The 18,377-nt window shown below is 49.4% G+C and overlaps 1 protein-coding gene across 1 annotated transcript in view; it reads right to left on the bottom strand.

The window, feature by feature from the left end:
* The window catches only part of LOC311194981 (chromodomain-helicase-DNA-binding protein 2-like), a gene marked incomplete at both ends in the record, with an annotated part of 51,404 nt that overhangs the window by 28,115 nt on the left and 4,912 nt on the right, over positions 1 to 18,377 (bottom strand). Inside the window, 8 exons of the mRNA XM_084268246.1 lie at positions 711 to 843; positions 4,990 to 5,125; positions 5,425 to 5,471; positions 7,485 to 7,620; positions 7,920 to 7,966; positions 9,979 to 10,114; positions 10,414 to 10,460; positions 12,480 to 12,615. Of these exons, the coding sequence (XP_084124372.1) occupies positions 711 to 843; positions 4,990 to 5,125; positions 5,425 to 5,471; positions 7,485 to 7,620; positions 7,920 to 7,966; positions 9,979 to 10,114; positions 10,414 to 10,460; positions 12,480 to 12,615 (818 nt within the window). The remainder of the gene's footprint in view (positions 1 to 710; positions 844 to 4,989; positions 5,126 to 5,424; positions 5,472 to 7,484; positions 7,621 to 7,919; positions 7,967 to 9,978; positions 10,115 to 10,413; positions 10,461 to 12,479; positions 12,616 to 18,377) is intronic.

The following is an 18,377-nucleotide window of genomic DNA, read 5'->3' as shown; positions in this document are numbered from 1 at the left end:
AACAGCAACAATTCATTCCATTGGTTATTCAAGGGGAACAGGCATCAACACAGCTAAGCTAGGCCTAGCTAAGGAAAACACTCATTAACAGAGAAATTAAGGAAGGGAGAGGCTTGCTTATTAGAGGTTGCCATGACCTCTTCATGTTTCATCCATGCTAATTAGCACCCTGGGTATGGACATGCTCCCTCCCAGGATAACTTTAATGTTGATTGTTGGGGATATGCTCTTAGAAGCCCACAGAGGAAGAGAAAACTTCCTTCACTCCCCACTTACCAACAATAAAACAGAAAGTTTAGTGCTGCATTACCACAGCTCTTTATAAACACATCCTTCCTTGCCAGTCTGAACACAGGAGAACGAGCCACGACCTGAGCCAACAGCCCAGAGGATTGAGGGAGGAAGAAGCAGGTAACAAAATGCTTCACTTCTCCCTTGCAGGCAGGAGGGGAGCACTGACAGCACTGTCCTCCTCAGTCTATACATACATAGCAGCTTTCTCCACAAAACTCATTCTCATCGAGCAGCTGTGCGAAGTGCACACAGATCAAACAGCCAACAAGTGCTTCAGGGACACCAGAGACCAGAGGCTGTTTGGTCAATATGCAAAGTGGCAGGGAAGTCGAAGACAGCTTCCTTAAGGTCCTGCTGTCTGCCCTTTCATGGTGGGTACAGGGCTAACACAGCTAGACAGAGCAATGGGGCAATACCTTTTTAACATCTGCTATCCTTTCCTTCTTAGAGGCTGGTTTTTCTTTGGTTCCAGGAGGGGTCTGCTGGGGTTTTGAACCCATGGATTCACTTTCAGAGTCAGAGCCAGAGGCTTCTTCAGATGCCGAGTGACTGATGGTAGAGAAAGAAGAGATTATATTTTAACTGTATGTCACAGCTCAGAAATACAGAGTGAACAAGCCTGAGCCATATCCAAGCTACAGCCATAGGCTTGGAACAGCCTAAATGCCAGTGTGAACTGCACGGTCCCAAACAGGACGCAGTTCTTTCCCAGGACAGGCACTGAACCCATGTGCCAGACTGCAGGCTCCAAATCACTGTGCTGTGCTACCCCCTGCTTATTGGCCAGAACACAGACAGCAGCATTTAGCAGTACCACAGCACAGCTCCTCCAGTGAGAATCTGGCTCACACAGAGCTGCCAAGAATAAGGTAGATGAGGAGCTGGAGTGTCCCGAGAGCATCCTGCTGTATTAAAGGCGGGCAGCAGCTCTGGCGTGGCTCTCCACTGCATCCTGGTACAGGCAGTGGTTCCGAACCCAAATACTGTAGGCATAACACTACACATTATAGTAAATACCATGTGTTGCTTGCAAAAAGAATAAACTCAGCAACAGAGCAGCAGAGAGGAGCTTATACAGGCACACAGCTGGGGCAGGTCCTGTTTACAGGGTTATGGACTAGATGGCATTCCCCAAGTATCCGGCAACAGGGAGCAGAACATCAAACTGGTTTATTTTTCTTCCTTTTCCCTTTAGATTCAAATTGGTTAATATCCAGAATATTCACCCAAACACAGGCTCCTCAGCATCGAGAGGTTACCTATTTTAGGTGGCCAAAACAGTCAAGTTCATTTGCCCAATTACTCAAAAGGTATTTTTGGAACACATCCAGCTTTAATGCCACTAAGCTAACAGCCAGACAATTACACTTGTAAATGGGGGATAAGCTACAATTAATCGTCACCAAAAAAAAAAAAAATAAATCACAATTCAAGTGGTTCAACACCCTCCAAACTCAGCAGAGAAAAACCTGCTTACAAGGCCGTTACAGCATGAGGAGCCTCCTGCCTTAGCACTCCATATTTCACATATGACTGCATTTTATAGGTGATCATCTTTGCAAACAGCAACAAAACATTTTATAAGCTCTCAGCAATGACCAACAGTGTATGTGTTGAAAGAAACTACAGGACCCTCTGAAAAAAAGTGACCCAGTGGGCATTTCTGAAGCCGACAGCTGACAAGGGAACAGGGACCAATTGGTGCCAGGCTTCAAAATTTGGCTTTTGAAAGCCAGACCTTGAATTCAGCCAGGGGAATACAGAGCATTAATGGCCCAAGCCCCTCCCCAGGGGCCAAGCTCCACCCAGCTTTGAGAGCTGCTGTGAACATTTTTTATCTAAGGAAGTTTGAATCCTAACAAGACATGGTCCCCTGGGCTTAGAAAGCTCAAGGAGGACTCGGTATGCAAAAAACATCCGGGTCGGCTCCTCCTCGGCACTGCCTTCTGGGCACTGCCTTCCAGGACGGGTTAAGATCAGGGGCTACAGAATACCAAACACCAAGGTCCCTGTTCCCCTGTGGCAAAGGAAGGCTCAGCCCTCAAACCCGGCGAGACAAAGCATCCAAGTCCCATGGATAACGGAAACCCATGGGACCATCAGGATCTCAGCACACTGTCACCAAAAGCCCCACAGCACAGAGCCAGGAGATCCCACCACCCCAGCACCCACCACCCCCAGTGCTCCCCACACTCACCGTGGGCTTCTGGCAGCACTGACCAGCCTTTGGGGCTTCTCCATGAACCACTTTGACTTGTCAACAGACATGTCAAAGTGGCTCTCTGCTGCCTTAGTGACAAGTACCAGGATCGGGCCCTTACAGGAACCCGAACCGGGGACACAAAACCAACTCTCGGATCACAGATGAGCTTCCGAGCACAAAAGGGGCACGCTAGACCCAATTTGGGGGCACCAACCAGCCAGCGGCGAGCCAACCAGCTGCTCAGTTCAGCCACCACTGGGCCCTGTGCACCCTTCCCTGTCAGTGTCCGGCCAACAGCCTGCCAGGTGATCAAACATTCCCTCACCATGGAAACCCCAGTCCAGGAATAACAAACTGCTGCAAGCCCACCAGACCTGCTGCAAGCCCACCAGAGACCCTTCAAGTAGCACCTCAGCTTCCAGAACCTACTGCTATGCTGTGACCACCCGTTCAGAACTGTTTTAACTGACGTCTTCCTAGAGCACCACACACACAAACCGTTGCTCACACAAAGGCAACACGACAAACCACAGAAAGTGCCACGGCCTGGTGTCCCCAGCACAGCTTCAAGCCCCGTTTTGGCTGTGCCCATCCCCTGGCCTCAGGCCGGAGCCTGGGCTGCTTTAAGCTTTGTGCCTGGCTGCCCTCAGTGAGCGGGGACACCATGGACACTGCTTCACACCGGTCTCTCCAGGGATGGAGTATCGTTCACTCAAAACAGGCCTTTTGCTGGCAACTGGCTGCCCTCTAGAGGGTCCCCACTCCGGCACAGCATGAGGCAGAAAGCAGGGAGCTCCCCGACATGTCCCCTCACTGGGGTGGGTGCGAGGCAGGGCTGGGGCCTGCTCCCTGAGGCTCCTTCCCTGCCCGCCTCACGCAGTGGGTCCAATGCCTGTGATAGAGCAGTGGTCATGCTGGCATCCCACGTTCCACAGGGGCACACAAAAGAGGAAGACACTTTTCTTCCACCAGATTCATTAGCAAGAGCTGGAAGAAATTACAAGCAGCCAGGCTAGACCCAGGCCAGAGAGCAGGTTTGGCAGTATTTGTTTGAAGGCGTAACAGCCATTACAGGCCTCCTCCCACTCTCGAGTCCTTTCTCAAGGATTTATTTCAAGGACATCGGGACTATTTCCAGCTTTCCTGCAAATTAATAGTCATAATTCATGTGCTTTATCCACAACATTACCACCTGGACACTAGGACACTGTCATTTGTGTTATTTTCACCAAGATGTGAACTGTGTCACCTGAAAAGAGGGCAACTTCTCCAGTGGCACAGAGGACATACACATCTGCACAGCCAGGTATGCCTGTGCTTGCCCTACTAAGGAAAGAAATGTAGATGGGAAGTGGTTATGTCCTTTTTTTAATCAGCCACCTATTCCCAAGGCAAAAGGATACGTGCTTGACTCTCTCTACACTGACAGAATAAAACCAGAAAACAAAACCTGCTAATTCTGTAAAATAAGCATTTCTATCACAGAAACAACTAGGAAGCATTTCTACCTGCCAAGAGTATAAAGGATTAGCACCATCAGTCACATCAGGCCTTACACTGCACAGAACTGGAGATTTAAGGCCGCTTTTCAGAAGGTATTTTTGGAACACACCCAGCTTTAATGCCACTAAGCTAACAGCCAGACAAGACCTACTCTCAATTAAACTTGTAAATGGGGGATAAGCTACAATTAATCGTCACAAAAAAAAAAAAAAAAATCACAATTCAAGTGGTTCAACACCCTCCAAACTCAGCAGAGAAAAACCTGCTTACAAGGCCGTTACAGCATGAGGAGCCTCCTGCCTTAGCACTCCATATTTCACATATGATTGCATTTTATAGGTGATCATCTTTGCAAACAGCAACAAAACATTTTATAAGCTCTCAGCAATGACCAACAGTGTATGTGTTGAAAGAAACTACAGGACCCTCTTAAAAAAGTGACCCAATGGGCATTTCCAAAGCCGACAGCTGACAAGGGAACAGGGACCAATTGGTGCCAGGCTTCAAAATTTGGCTTTTGAAAGCCAGACCTTGAATTCAGCCAGGGGAATACAGAGCATTAATGGCCCAAGCCCCTCCCCAGGGGCCAAGCTCCACCCAGCTTTGAGAGCTGCTGTAAACATTTTTTATCTAAGGAAGTTTGAATCCTAACAAGACATGGTCCCCTGGGCTTAGAAAGCTCGAGGAGGACTCGGTATGCAAAAAACATCCGGGTCAGCTCCTCCTCGGCACTGCCTTCTGGGCACTGCCTTCCAGGACGGGTTAAGATCAGGGGCTACAGAATACCAAACACCAAGGTCCCTGTTCCCCTGTGGCAAAGGAAGGCTCAGCCCTCAAACCCGGCAAGACAAAGCATCCAAGTCCCATGGATAACGGAAACCCATGGGACCATCAGGATCTCAGCACACTGTCACCAAAAGCCCCACAGCACAGAGCCAGGAGATCCCACCACCCCAGCACCCACCACCCCCAGTGCTCCCCACACTCACCGTGGGCTTCTGGCAGCACTGACCAGCCTTTGGGGCTTCTCCATGAGCCACTTCGACTTGTCAACAGACACGTCAAAGTGGCTCTCTGCTGCCTTAGTGACAAGTACCAGGATCGGGCCCTTACAGGAACCCGAACCTGGAACACAACACCAACTCTCGGATCACAGACAAGCTTCCGAGCACAAAAGGGGCACGCTAGACCCAATTTGGGGGCACCAACCAGCCAGCGGCGAGCCAACCAGCTGCTCAGTTCAGCCACCACTGGGCCCTGTGCACCCTTCCCTGTCAGTGTCCGGCCAACAGCCTGCCAGGTGATCAAACATTCCCTCACCATGGAAACCCCAGTCCAGGAATAACAAACTGCTGCAAGCCCACCAGACCTGCTGCAAGCCCACCAGAGACCCTTCAAGTAGCACCTCAGCTTCCAGAACCTACTGCTATGCTGTGACCACCCGTTCAGAACTGTTTTAACTGACGTCTTCCTAGAGCACCACACACACAAACCGTTGCTCACACAAAGGCAACACGACAAACCACAGAAAGTGCCACGGCCTGGTGTCCCCAGCACAGCTTCAAGCCCCGTTTTGGCTGTGCCCATCCCCTGGCCTCAGGCCGGAGCCCGGGCTGCTTTAAGCTTTGTGCCTGGCTGCCCTCAGTGAGCGGGGACACCACGGACACTGCTTCACACCGGTCTCTCCAGGGATGGAGTATCGTTCACTCAAAACAGGCCTTTTGCTGGCCACTGGCTGCCCTCTAGAGGGTCCCCACTCCGGCACAGCATGAGGCAGAAAGCAGGGAGCTCCCCGACATGTCCCCTCACTGGGGTGGGTGCGAGGCAGGGCTGGGGCCTGCTCCCTGAGGCTCCTTCCCTGCCCGCCTCACGCAGTGGGTCCAATGCCTGTGATAGAGCAGTGGTCATGCTGGCATCCCACGTTCCACAGGGGCACACAAAAGAGGAAGACACTTTTCTTCCACCAGATTCATTAGCAAGAGCTGGAAGAAATTACAAGCAGCCAGGCTAGACCCAGGCCAGAGAGCAGGTTTGGCAGTATTTGTTTGAAGGCGTAACAGCCATTACCGGCCTCCCACTCTCGAGTCCTTTCTCAAGGCTTTATTTCAAGGACATCGGGACTATTTGCAGCTTTCCTGCAAATTAGTAGTCATAATTCATGTGCTTTACCCACAACATTACCACCTGGACACTTGGACACTGTCATTTGTGTTATTTTCACCAAGATGTGAACTGTGTCACCTGAAAAGAGGGCAACTTCTCCAGTGGCACAGAGGACATACACATCTGCACAGCCAGGTATGCCTGTGCTTGCCCTACTAAGGAAAGAAATGTAGATGGGAAGTGGTTATGTCCTTTTTTCAATCAGCCACCTATTCTCAAGGCAAAAGGATACGTGCTTGACTCTCTCTACACTGACAGAATAAAACCAGAAAACAAAACCTGCTAATTCTGTAAAATAAGCATTTCTATCACAGAAACAACCAGGAAGCATTTCTACCTGCCAAGAGTATAAAGGATTAGCACCATCAGTCACGTCAGGCCTTACGCTGCACAGAACTGGAGATTTAAGGCCGCTTTTCAGAAGGTATTTTTGGAACACACCCAGCTTTAATGCCACTAAGCTAACAGCCAGACAAGACCTACTCTCAATTAAACTTGTAAATGGGGGATAAGCTACAATTAATCGTCACAAAAAAAAAAAAAAAAATCACAATTCAAGTGGTTCAACACCCTCCAAACTCAGCAGAGAAAAACCTGCTTACAAGGCCGTTACAGCATGAGGAGCCTCCTGCCTTAGCACTCCATATTTCACATATGATTGCATTTTATAGGTGATCATCTTTGCAAACAGCAACAAAACATTTTATAAGCTCTCAGCAATGACCAACAGTGTATGTGTTGAAAGAAACTACAGGACCCTCTTAAAAAAGTGACCCAATGGGCATTTCCAAAGCCGACAGCTGACAAGGGAACAGGGACCAATTGGTGCCAGGCTTCAAAATTTGGCTTTTGAAAGCCAGACCTTGAATTCAGCCAGGGGAATACAGAGCATTAATGGCCCAAGCCCCTCCCCAGGGGCCAAGCTCCACCCAGCTTTGAGAGCTGCTGTAAACATTTTTTATCTAAGGAAGTTTGAATCCTAACAAGACATGGTCCCCTGGGCTTAGAAAGCTCGAGGAGGACTCGGTATGCAAAAAACATCCGGGTCAGCTCCTCCTCGGCACTGCCTTCTGGGCACTGCCTTCCAGGACGGGTTAAGATCAGGGGCTACAGAATACCAAACACCAAGGTCCCTGTTCCCCTGTGGCAAAGGAAGGCTCAGCCCTCAAACCCGGCAAGACAAAGCATCCAAGTCCCATGGATAACGGAAACCCATGGGACCATCAGGATCTCAGCACACTGTCACCAAAAGCCCCACAGCACAGAGCCAGGAGATCCCACCACCCCAGCACCCACCACCCCCAGTGCTCCCCACACTCACCGTGGGCTTCTGGCAGCACTGACCAGCCTTTGGGGCTTCTCCATGAGCCACTTCGACTTGTCAACAGACACGTCAAAGTGGCTCTCTGCTGCCTTAGTGACAAGTACCAGGATCGGGCCCTTACAGGAACCCGAACCTGGAACACAACACCAACTCTCGGATCACAGACAAGCTTCCGAGCACAAAAGGGGCACGCTAGACCCAATTTGGGGGCACCAACCAGCCAGCGGCGAGCCAACCAGCTGCTCAGTTCAGCCACCACTGGGCCCTGTGCACCCTTCCCTGTCAGTGTCCGGCCAACAGCCTGCCAGGTGATCAAACATTCCCTCACCATGGAAACCCCAGTCCAGGAATAACAAACTGCTGCAAGCCCACCAGACCTGCTGCAAGCCCACCAGAGACCCTTCAAGTAGCACCTCAGCTTCCAGAACCTACTGCTATGCTGTGACCACCCGTTCAGAACTGTTTTAACTGACGTCTTCCTAGAGCACCACACACACAAACCGTTGCTCACACAAAGGCAACACGACAAACCACAGAAAGTGCCACGGCCTGGTGTCCCCAGCACAGCTTCAAGCCCCGTTTTGGCTGTGCCCATCCCCTGGCCTCAGGCCGGAGCCCGGGCTGCTTTAAGCTTTGTGCCTGGCTGCCCTCAGTGAGCGGGGACACCACGGACACTGCTTCACACCGGTCTCTCCAGGGATGGAGTATCGTTCACTCAAAACAGGCCTTTTGCTGGCCACTGGCTGCCCTCTAGAGGGTCCCCACTCCGGCACAGCATGAGGCAGAAAGCAGGGAGCTCCCCGACATGTCCCCTCACTGGGGTGGGTGCGAGGCAGGGCTGGGGCCTGCTCCCTGAGGCTCCTTCCCTGCCCGCCTCACGCAGTGGGTCCAATGCCTGTGATAGAGCAGTGGTCATGCTGGCATCCCACGTTCCACAGGGGCACACAAAAGAGGAAGACACTTTTCTTCCACCAGATTCATTAGGAAGGGCTGGAAGAAATTACAAGCAGCCAGGCTAGACCCAGGCCAGAGAGCAGGTTTGGCAGTATTTGTTTGAAGGCGTAACAGCCATTACCGGCCTCCCACTCTCGAGTCCTTTCTCAAGGCTTTATTTCAAGGACATCGGGACTATTTGCAGCTTTCCTGCAAATTAATAGTCATAATTCATGTGCTTTACCCACAACATTACCACCTGGACACTTGGACACTGTCATTTGTGTTATTTTCACCAAGATGTGAACTGTGTCACCTGAAAAGAGGGCAACTTCTCCAGTGGCACAGAGGACATACACATCTGCACAGCCAGGTATGCCTGTGCTTGCCCTACTAAGGAAAGAAATGTAGATGGGAAGTGGTTATGTCCTTTTTTCAATCAGCCACCTATTCTCAAGGCAAAAGGATACGTGCTTGACTCTCTCTACACTGACAGAATAAAACCAGAAAACAAAACCTGCTAATTCTGTAAAATAAGCATTTCTATCACAGAAACAACCAGGAAGCATTTCTACCTGCCAAGAGTATAAAGGATTAGCACCATCAGTCACGTCAGGCCTTACGCTGCACAGAACTGGAGATTTAAGGCCGCTTTTCAGAAGGTATTTTTGGAACACACCCAGCTTTAATGCCACTAAGCTAACAGCCAGACAAGACCTACTCTCAATTAAACTTGTAAATGGGGGATAAGCTACAATTAATCGTCACAAAAAAAAAAAAAAAATCACAATTCAAGTGGTTCAACACCCTCCAAACTCAGCAGAGAAAAACCGGCTTACAAGGCCGTTACAGCATGAGGAGCCTCCTGCCTTAGCACTCCATATTTCACATATGATTGCATTTTATAGGTGATCATCTTTGCAAACAGCAACAAAACATTTTATAAGCTCTCAGCAATGACCAACAGTGTATGTGTTGAAAGAAACTACAGGACCCTCTTAAAAAAGTGACCCAATGGGCATTTCCAAAGCCGACAGCTGACAAGGGAACAGGGACCAATTGGTGCCAGGCTTCAAAATTTGGCTTTTGAAAGCCAGACCTTGAATTCAGCCAGGGGAATACAGAGCATTAATGGCCCAAGCCCCTCCCCAGGGGCCAAGCTCCACCCAGCTTTGAGAGCTGCTGTAAACATTTTTTATCTAAGGAAGTTTGAATCCTAACAAGACATGGTCCCCTGGGCTTAGAAAGCTCGAGGAGGACTCGGTATGCAAAAAACATCCGGGTCAGCTCCTCCTCGGCACTGCCTTCTGGGCACTGCCTTCCAGGACGGGTTAAGATCAGGGGCTACAGAATACCAAACACCAAGGTCCCTGTTCCCCTGTGGCAAAGGAAGGCTCAGCCCTCAAACCCGGCAAGACAAAGCATCCAAGTCCCATGGATAACGGAAACCCATGGGACCATCAGGATCTCAGCACACTGTCACCAAAAGCCCCACAGCACAGAGCCAGGAGATCCCACCACCCCAGCACCCACCACCCCCAGTGCTCCCCACACTCACCGTGGGCTTCTGGCAGCACTGACCAGCCTTTGGGGCTTCTCCATGAGCCACTTCGACTTGTCAACAGACACGTCAAAGTGGCTCTCTGCTGCCTTAGTGACAAGTACCAGGATCGGGCCCTTACAGGAACCCGAACCTGGAACACAACACCAACTCTCGGATCACAGACAAGCTTCCGAGCACAAAAGGGGCACGCTAGACCCAATTTGGGGGCACCAACCAGCCAGCGGCGAGCCAACCAGCTGCTCAGTTCAGCCACCACTGGGCCCTGTGCACCCTTCCCTGTCAGTGTCCGGCCAACAGCCTGCCAGGTGATCAAACATTCCCTCACCATGGAAACCCCAGTCCAGGAATAACAAACTGCTGCAAGCCCACCAGACCTGCTGCAAGCCCACCAGAGACCCTTCAAGTAGCACCTCAGCTTCCAGAACCTACTGCTATGCTGTGACCACCCGTTCAGAACTGTTTTAACTGACGTCTTCCTAGAGCACCACACACACAAACCGTTGCTCACACAAAGGCAACACGACAAACCACAGAAAGTGCCACGGCCTGGTGTCCCCAGCACAGCTTCAAGCCCCGTTTTGGCTGTGCCCATCCCCTGGCCTCAGGCCGGAGCCCGGGCTGCTTTAAGCTTTGTGCCTGGCTGCCCTCAGTGAGCGGGGACACCACGGACACTGCTTCACACCGGTCTCTCCAGGGATGGAGTATCGTTCACTCAAAACAGGCCTTTTGCTGGCCACTGGCTGCCCTCTAGAGGGTCCCCACTCCGGCACAGCATGAGGCAGAAAGCAGGGAGCTCCCCGACATGTCCCCTCACTGGGGTGGGTGCGAGGCAGGGCTGGGGCCTGCTCCCTGAGGCTCCTTCCCTGCCCGCCTCACGCAGTGGGTCCAATGCCTGTGATAGAGCAGTGGTCATGCTGGCATCCCACGTTCCACAGGGGCACACAAAAGAGGAAGACACTTTTCTTCCACCAGATTCATTAGCAAGGGCTGGAAGAAATTACAAGCAGCCAGGCTAGACCCAGGCCAGAGAGCAGGTTTGGCAGTATTTGTTTGAAGGCGTAACAGCCATTACCGGCCTCCCACTCTCGAGTCCTTTCTCAAGGCTTTATTTCAAGGACATCGGGACTATTTGCAGCTTTCCTGCAAATTAGTAGTCATAATTCATGTGCTTTACCCACAACATTACCACCTGGACACTTGGACACTGTCATTTGTGTTATTTTCACCAAGATGTGAACTGTGTCACCTGAAAAGAGGGCAACTTCTCCAGTGGCACAGAGGACATACACATCTGCACAGCCAGGTATGCCTGTGCTTGCCCTACTAAGGAAAGAAATGTAGATGGGAAGTGGTTATGTCCTTTTTTCAATCAGCCACCTATTCTCAAGGCAAAAGGATACGTGCTTGACTCTCTCTACACTGACAGAATAAAACCAGAAAACAAAACCTGCTAATTCTGTAAAATAAGCATTTCTATCACAGAAACAACCAGGAAGCATTTCTACCTGCCAAGAGTATAAAGGATTAGCACCATCAGTCACATCAGGCCTTACGCTGCACAGAACTGGAGATTTAAGGCCGCTTTTCAGAAGGTATTTTTGGAACACACCCAGCTTTAATGCCACTAAGCTAACAGCCAGACAAGACTTACTCTCAATTAAACTTGTAAATGGGGGATAAGCTACAATTAATCGTCACAAAAAAAAAAAAAAAAAAAAAAATCACAATTCAAGTGGTTCAACACCCTCCAAACTCAGCAGAGAAAAACCGGCTTACAAGGCCGTTACAGCATGAGGAGCCTCCTGCCTTAGCACTCCATAGTTCACATATGACTGCATTTTATAGGTGATCATCTTTGCAAACAGCAACAAAACATTTTATAAGCTCTCAGCAATGACCAACAGTGTATGTGTTGAAAGAAACTACAGGACCCTCTTAAAAAAGTGACCCAATGGGCATTTCCGAAGCCGACAGCTGACAAGGGAACAGGGACCAATTGGTGCCAGGCTTCAAAATTTGGCTTTTGAAAGCCAGACCTTGAATTCAGCCAGGGGAATACAGAGCATTAATGGCCCAAGCCCCTCCCCAGGGGCCAAGCTCCACCCAGCTTTGAGAGCTGCTGTGAACATTTTTTATCTAAGGAAGTTTGAATCCTAACAAGACATGGTCCCCTGGGCTTAGAAAGCTCAAGGAGGACTCGGTATGCAAAAAACATCCGGGTCAGCTCCTCCTCGGCACTGCCTTCTGGGCACTACCTTCCAGGACGGGTTAAGATCAGGGGCTACAGAATACCAAACACCAAGGTCCCTGTTCCCCTGTGGCAAAGGAAGGCTCAGCCCTCAAACCCGGCGAGACAAAGCATCCAAGTCCCATGGATAACGGAAACCCATGGGACCATCAGGATCTCAGCACACTATCACCAAAAGCCCCACAGCACAGAGCCAGGAGATCCCACCACCCCAGCACCCGCCATCCCCAGTGCTCCCCACACTCACCGTGGGCTTCTGGCAGCACTGACCAGCCTTTGGGGCTTCTCCATGAGCCACTTCGACTTGTCAACAGACACGTCAAAGTGGCTCTCTGCTGCCTTAGTGACCAGTACCAGGATCGGGCCCTTACAGGAACCCGAACCTGGAACACAACACCAACTCTCGGATCACAGATGAGCTTCCGAGCACAAAAGGGGCACGCTAGACCCAATTTGGGGGCACCAACCAGCCAGCGGCGAGCCAACCAGCTGCTCAGTTCAGCCACCACTGGGCCCTGTGCACCCTTCCCTGTCAGTGTCCGGCCAACAGCCTGCCAGGTGATCAAACATTCCCTCACCATGGAAACCCCAGTCCAGGAATAACAAACTGCTGCAAGCCCACCAGACCTGCTGCAAGCCCACCAGAGACCCTTCAAGTAGCACCTCAGCTTCCAGAACCTACTGCTATGCTGTGACCACCCGTTCAGAACTGTTTTAACTGACGTCTTCCTAGAGCACCACACACACAAACCGTTGCTCACACAAAGGCAACACGACAAACCACAGAAAGTGCCACGGCCTGGTGTTCCCAGCACAGCTTCAAGCCCCGTTTTGGCTGTGCCCATCCCCTGGCCTCAGGCCGGAGCCCGGGCTGCTTTAAGCTTTGTGGCCATGTGCACTGGGTGAGCGGGGACACCACGGACACTCTTCACACCGGTCTCTCCAGGGATGGAGTATCATTCACTCAAAACAGGCCTTTTGCTGGCAACTGGCTGCCCTCTAGAGGGTCCCCACTCCGGCACAGCATGAGGCAGAAAGCAGGGAGCTCCCGGACATGACCCCTCACTGGGGTGGGTGCGAGGCAGGGCTGGGGCCTGCTCCCTGAGGCTCCTTCCCTGCCCGCCTCACGCAGTGGGTCCAATGCCTGTGATAGAGCAGTGGTCATGCTGGCATCCCACGTTCCACAGGGGCACACAAAAGAGGAAGACACTTTTCTTCCACCAGATTCATTAGCAAGAGCTGGAAGAAATTACAAGCAGCCAGGCTAGACCCAGGCCAGAGAGCAGGTTTGGCAGTATTTGTTTGAAGGTGTAACAATATAAGGCAGCAGCCATGGCTGCGGCCTGTGCAACATGGACACGGCCTGGCCCAGGCCCAGGCCCTGCCCAGCACTGTGGGATGGCCACGGTGGTGCGTGGACCCTGTCCTAATGGAGGAGAGCACCCTTGGGACCCACTGTACCTGTCTGACAGGGACCTGGGGGAAGCTGCCTCATTCCAGGGGGTCATTTCCCCATCAGATTTGACATGTCAGGATTTAACTCTTCACCACGTGGTGCTGCAGATATAGGTTAGCAAGACGGTGTCCTGGTGCTGATGTTGACGTCCTCTGACACTGGGATGCCCATATCCTGCCCACTGCTCTGGCTCCTCCTCCCCAGCTTCTCCAGCTCTCCTGCTGGGACCCCTGGATAAAAAATGAGTTGGTGCTGAATTAAAAATGCCACCATCCCCTACAGGGACACCCAGGCCAGCTCCCCACAGCCCCTGTCCCTCCCTCCGGCCAAGCCCCCTCTCCCTGACAGGTGAGGAAATGCATGGCTTCTCCTGATCGGGTGTGTAATAAGTAATTGTTCTCAAACCTTCTATGACTGTAAATAAGCAACTAGGGCAAAGGGGAACCATTGTTCCATCACTAGTAACACCCTGAAAGAACTTCAGATCTTGCTGAGTTGGTGCCTGTGGTAGACTATGGCTGTGAATAGGTAACCAGGTCAAAAGGGGAACCATTGTTTTATCACTAGCAACATCCTGATAGGATTAAATGAGTTAACCAAATAAGATACTGAACACAACGTAGAGGAGGACTACGGGGGACCAGGACGACCCCCACTACCAGCTTACACAGCTACAGAAAAACACTGGAATATGCCACGTGTACCCGGAACTACAGGACTATAAAAAGGGGACTCCAGAAGGGTGAGGTGCGTGCCGTTTGCAGGAGCAAGGGTCTCCTCCGGACGCCCAGCGCTGATATTTGCCTATATCTTGCGGGCTTGCTTAATTAATAAATTGTTGTTTGGCTTTATCAACTGGAGTATGTCTCAAATTTATAACAATTTGGTGCCGTGACTCGGATGCAACTCACGAGATGGGACTCTTGGTCTTATCAGGGAGGCGCCCCGCCTGTTGTTTGGCGGCCTTGGTAACCCATTTCCCATCTCGATTGCACCGACGAACCCAAATTCCAAGATATTAGGCAAGGGAGGCCGGCAGACCCTATAAACTTTGTGCACAAAGGTCCGGACGAAGACGCAGGACGCGTGAGTATCTGGGGGGGAAATCCGTTCGGTCTGGGTCGGGGATCCTGGAAGCGCGGCGAGTGTGTGTGTGCATGAGAGGGGGACCGGCAGCTCGCATTCCCCAAGCGAGTGCGGACCCTCAGTAGTGCGGTTCTCATTGCCCGCGAGGGCGTGAGCCACGAACCAGGGGAAGCGAGTGAATATATTGTTGACTGAGTGCGCTCCAGATGATGGGACAGAAGAAGAGCAAGCTGTCTGATCCCATGGGTAGCCCAAGGGTAGTGCTACATGGTAAGCCGCCAGACAGTCCTTTGGGGTTAATGATTGCCCACTGAGGGGACTAGCTGTCTAGGCGATGAAAGAATAAAGAGTGTATGATATGGGTAACGTAAACTGTGTAACTACAGTGTGACCTCCTGAGAGTGAATAGGGGAAATTTGGATACTACAGTGTGGCCCTCTCAGGATGTATTGCCCCTGTGAAGTTTGTATGTAATTATAGGATGGCCGCCTCTAAGGCAGTCAGTATCTCTAATGATGCTTCTTCCCTGGCCTGGGGGATAGATAAGTTTTGCAGTCTTGAGATGCACTGATCTTGTCCCTTACCCCAGGGACAGGATTGGGTGAAAAACTGCTGGCTCCATTAAATTATCTGGGCTGGCAGAATCAGTGCAAAAAGGCTGTGTGCATTCAAGCATGTATGAGCCATGGAGGCCGGGCATTCCCCTTGCCACTCCGGTATATCCAGTCCACCTTAAACCACTGATTAGGGGTCTCCCTGATAGCTTGAAAATCTATGTGCAAAGCCTAAAGGAAAAGATTCTGCGAGCAATTGATCACAATACTTGCTACCCCAACTAGCAGAAACAGCCTGTTTTAACATGGGAGATTTAAGAAACCTAATCATAGAAGGTATAAAGGAGGCTGCTCCTAAGTCTCAAAACTTTACTAAAGCCTTTGAGATTGAGCAGGAAAAAGATGAGACACCCTCAGTGTTTTTACAGCGACTGAGAGATCAAATGAGAAAATATTCGGGTATGAATCCTGAAGATCCTGTAGCACAAGGAATTCTGAAAGTTTATTTTGTGACTAAAGCATGACCTGATATTAGGCGAAAGGTACAGAAGATAGATGGTTGGAGTGAAAGATCTTTGGAAGATTTACTAAGAGAGGCTCAGAAAGTGTTTGTGAAAAGAGAGTAAGAAAAGCAGAAGCAGAAAGCAAAAATGATGGTATCTGCTGTTGATGAGGTAGTAAAGAAAAGAACAGAGCCAGTCTCACAGAGTGGTAGAGGGAAAAGCTGGACAAAAGGAAGTGGGAGGGTGTGAGAAACATGAATGAAGGAGGAATTGGCGGAGGTAGGAGAAAACTTTGGCAATCCCTATGGGCTGGTTTTCTCTCAGCAGGATGTTATGGGTGTAGCAAACAGGGACATCTTAAGTGAGAATGTCCTGAGCTAAGAAAAGAAGAAAGGGTAATTCCCTTCATGTCCTTTGAACATGAATAGGGAAGTCAGGGGTTTATTAATTTAAGGTCCTACCAAGAACCCTTGATAAAATTGAAGGTGGGACCCCAGGAGGAGGACGTTGTCTCCCTGGTTGAGCTTCTAGGACTTCCTTAAATTTTATGCCTCAAGGACTGAAGCTATAAGACCAATGTATAACTGTATCGGGGTAAAAGGGAAAGGATTCCTAGTCCCCATGTTTGAAAATAACACTTTAAGATTAGGTGATGAGAAAATTTGTGGGCAATTTATATATCCCTGATTCCGGAACTTATTTATTGGGAAGAGATTCGATAATACAATTAGGATTGGAATTGAAAACCCAGGATGACCAAATTGTGGTATCCATGGCTTTACTAACAGAGGAAGATGAAAACCAAATTGATCCAATAGTGTGGGTGCGAGAGGGTAATCGAGGTAGATTAAACATTACCACTTTAAAGATTAAACTTAAAAGGGACAATGAAATTATTTGCCAAAACCAGTATGCTATTTCATTGGAAGGCTGTAAAAGTCTCCAACCATTTATAGAGAGTTTAATTAAAGATAAGCTTTGGAAACCATGTATGTCTCCTTTTAATACCCCAATCTTATCAGTAAAAAAAAAAAAAAGACAACAAACAAACAAACAAACAAAACCCCCGATGGGTCATATCCTTTGGTACAGGATTTAAGACAGTTAAACCAAATAGTTCAAGTGCGTCACCCAGTAGTTCCTAAACCTTACACTCTATTGAGTAAAATACCAGATGACCACAGATGGTTTAGTATGATTGATTTAAAGGATGCTTTCTGGACCTGTCCACTGGACCCTGATAGTAGAGACATGTTTGCTTTTGAATGGGAAGATCCTTTCACAGGACAAAAGCAACAATTTATTTAGATGGACAGTTTTACCTCAGGGATTCACTGAATCACCAAATTTATTTGGACAAGCATTGAAACAAGTATTAGAAAAGTTTAAAGTCCCAACTGAAGTCACCCTTCTACAATATGTAGATGATCTTTTAATCTCAGGGAAAAATAAGAGAATCGTAAAGGAAACAACAAATGCTTTGCTAAATTTCCTAGGGAAACAGGGACTAAAAGTATCAAAAAAACCAAACTGCAGTACATGGAAAAGAAAGTTAAATATTTAGGACATCTAATCAGTGAAGGGAGACAGAAAATAAACCCTGAGAAGATGAGTAGTTGAGTTACTTCTCCCGAAAACTAAGAAAGAGCTGTGAAAATTTTTGGGATTGACAGACTATTGTCGCCTATGGATTGAATCATTTGTACTAAAAACAAAGGGATTATATTTTAAATTGTTAGAAGAGCCTAATGACTTGGTATGGAGTAATGAAGAAAAAGAATTAATACAAGGATTAAAACAAAACTTGATCACTACTCCTGTGTTGGCACTGCCCTCCCTTAACAAACCATTCCACTTGTTTGCTACCATAGATAAGGAAACAGCCCTGGGGGGGGGGAGTTACTCAAAAGTGGGGAGGCAAACGACAGCTAATTGCCTATTTATCTAAACTGCTGGACCCAATATCCCGAGGGTGGCCTGAATGTGTACAGGCAGTAGCAGCCACAGCCCTCTTGGTGGTAGAAAGCAGAAGGCTAACTTTTGGAAGAGCACTTATAGTAAGCACTCCACATCAAGTAAGGCCAATTCTGACTCAGAAGGCAGGAAGAGGTCTCACTGATTCTAGGATTTTGAAGTATGAAGCAATTTTAATGGAAAAAGATGATTTAGTTATAACTGCTGAATCATGCCTCAATCCTGCCACCTTTTTATCAAAAGGGGAGACTAATAACCAAGAACTTGAGCATAACTGCTTAGACATAATAGAATATCATACTAAAGTGTGACCTGACTTGAGGGACATACCCTTGCCAACAGGTCTCCGTTTATTTACCCACTGGGTAGTACAGGCACTAGTGGACCACTTTGGAACCAAGTATATGTGTATTGGAATTTACAAAATCGCCAAAAGGATGGTGGGAAAGTGCCTGACATGCCAGAAGGTCAATAAACAACAACTCAGAAAAAAGATACCGGGGGGGAGGGACCCTTTCTTGCGTTGCTTACCACAGATACTGCGGTTTGAACGGCTGAAAGAGGTTGGACAC

Source organism: Gallinula chloropus (genome assembly GCF_964237585.1).
Source record: "Gallinula chloropus genome assembly, chromosome: 9".
Lineage (NCBI taxonomy): Eukaryota > Metazoa > Chordata > Aves > Gruiformes > Rallidae > Gallinula > Gallinula chloropus.
This window is presented reverse-complemented; position numbering and strand designations above follow the sequence as displayed.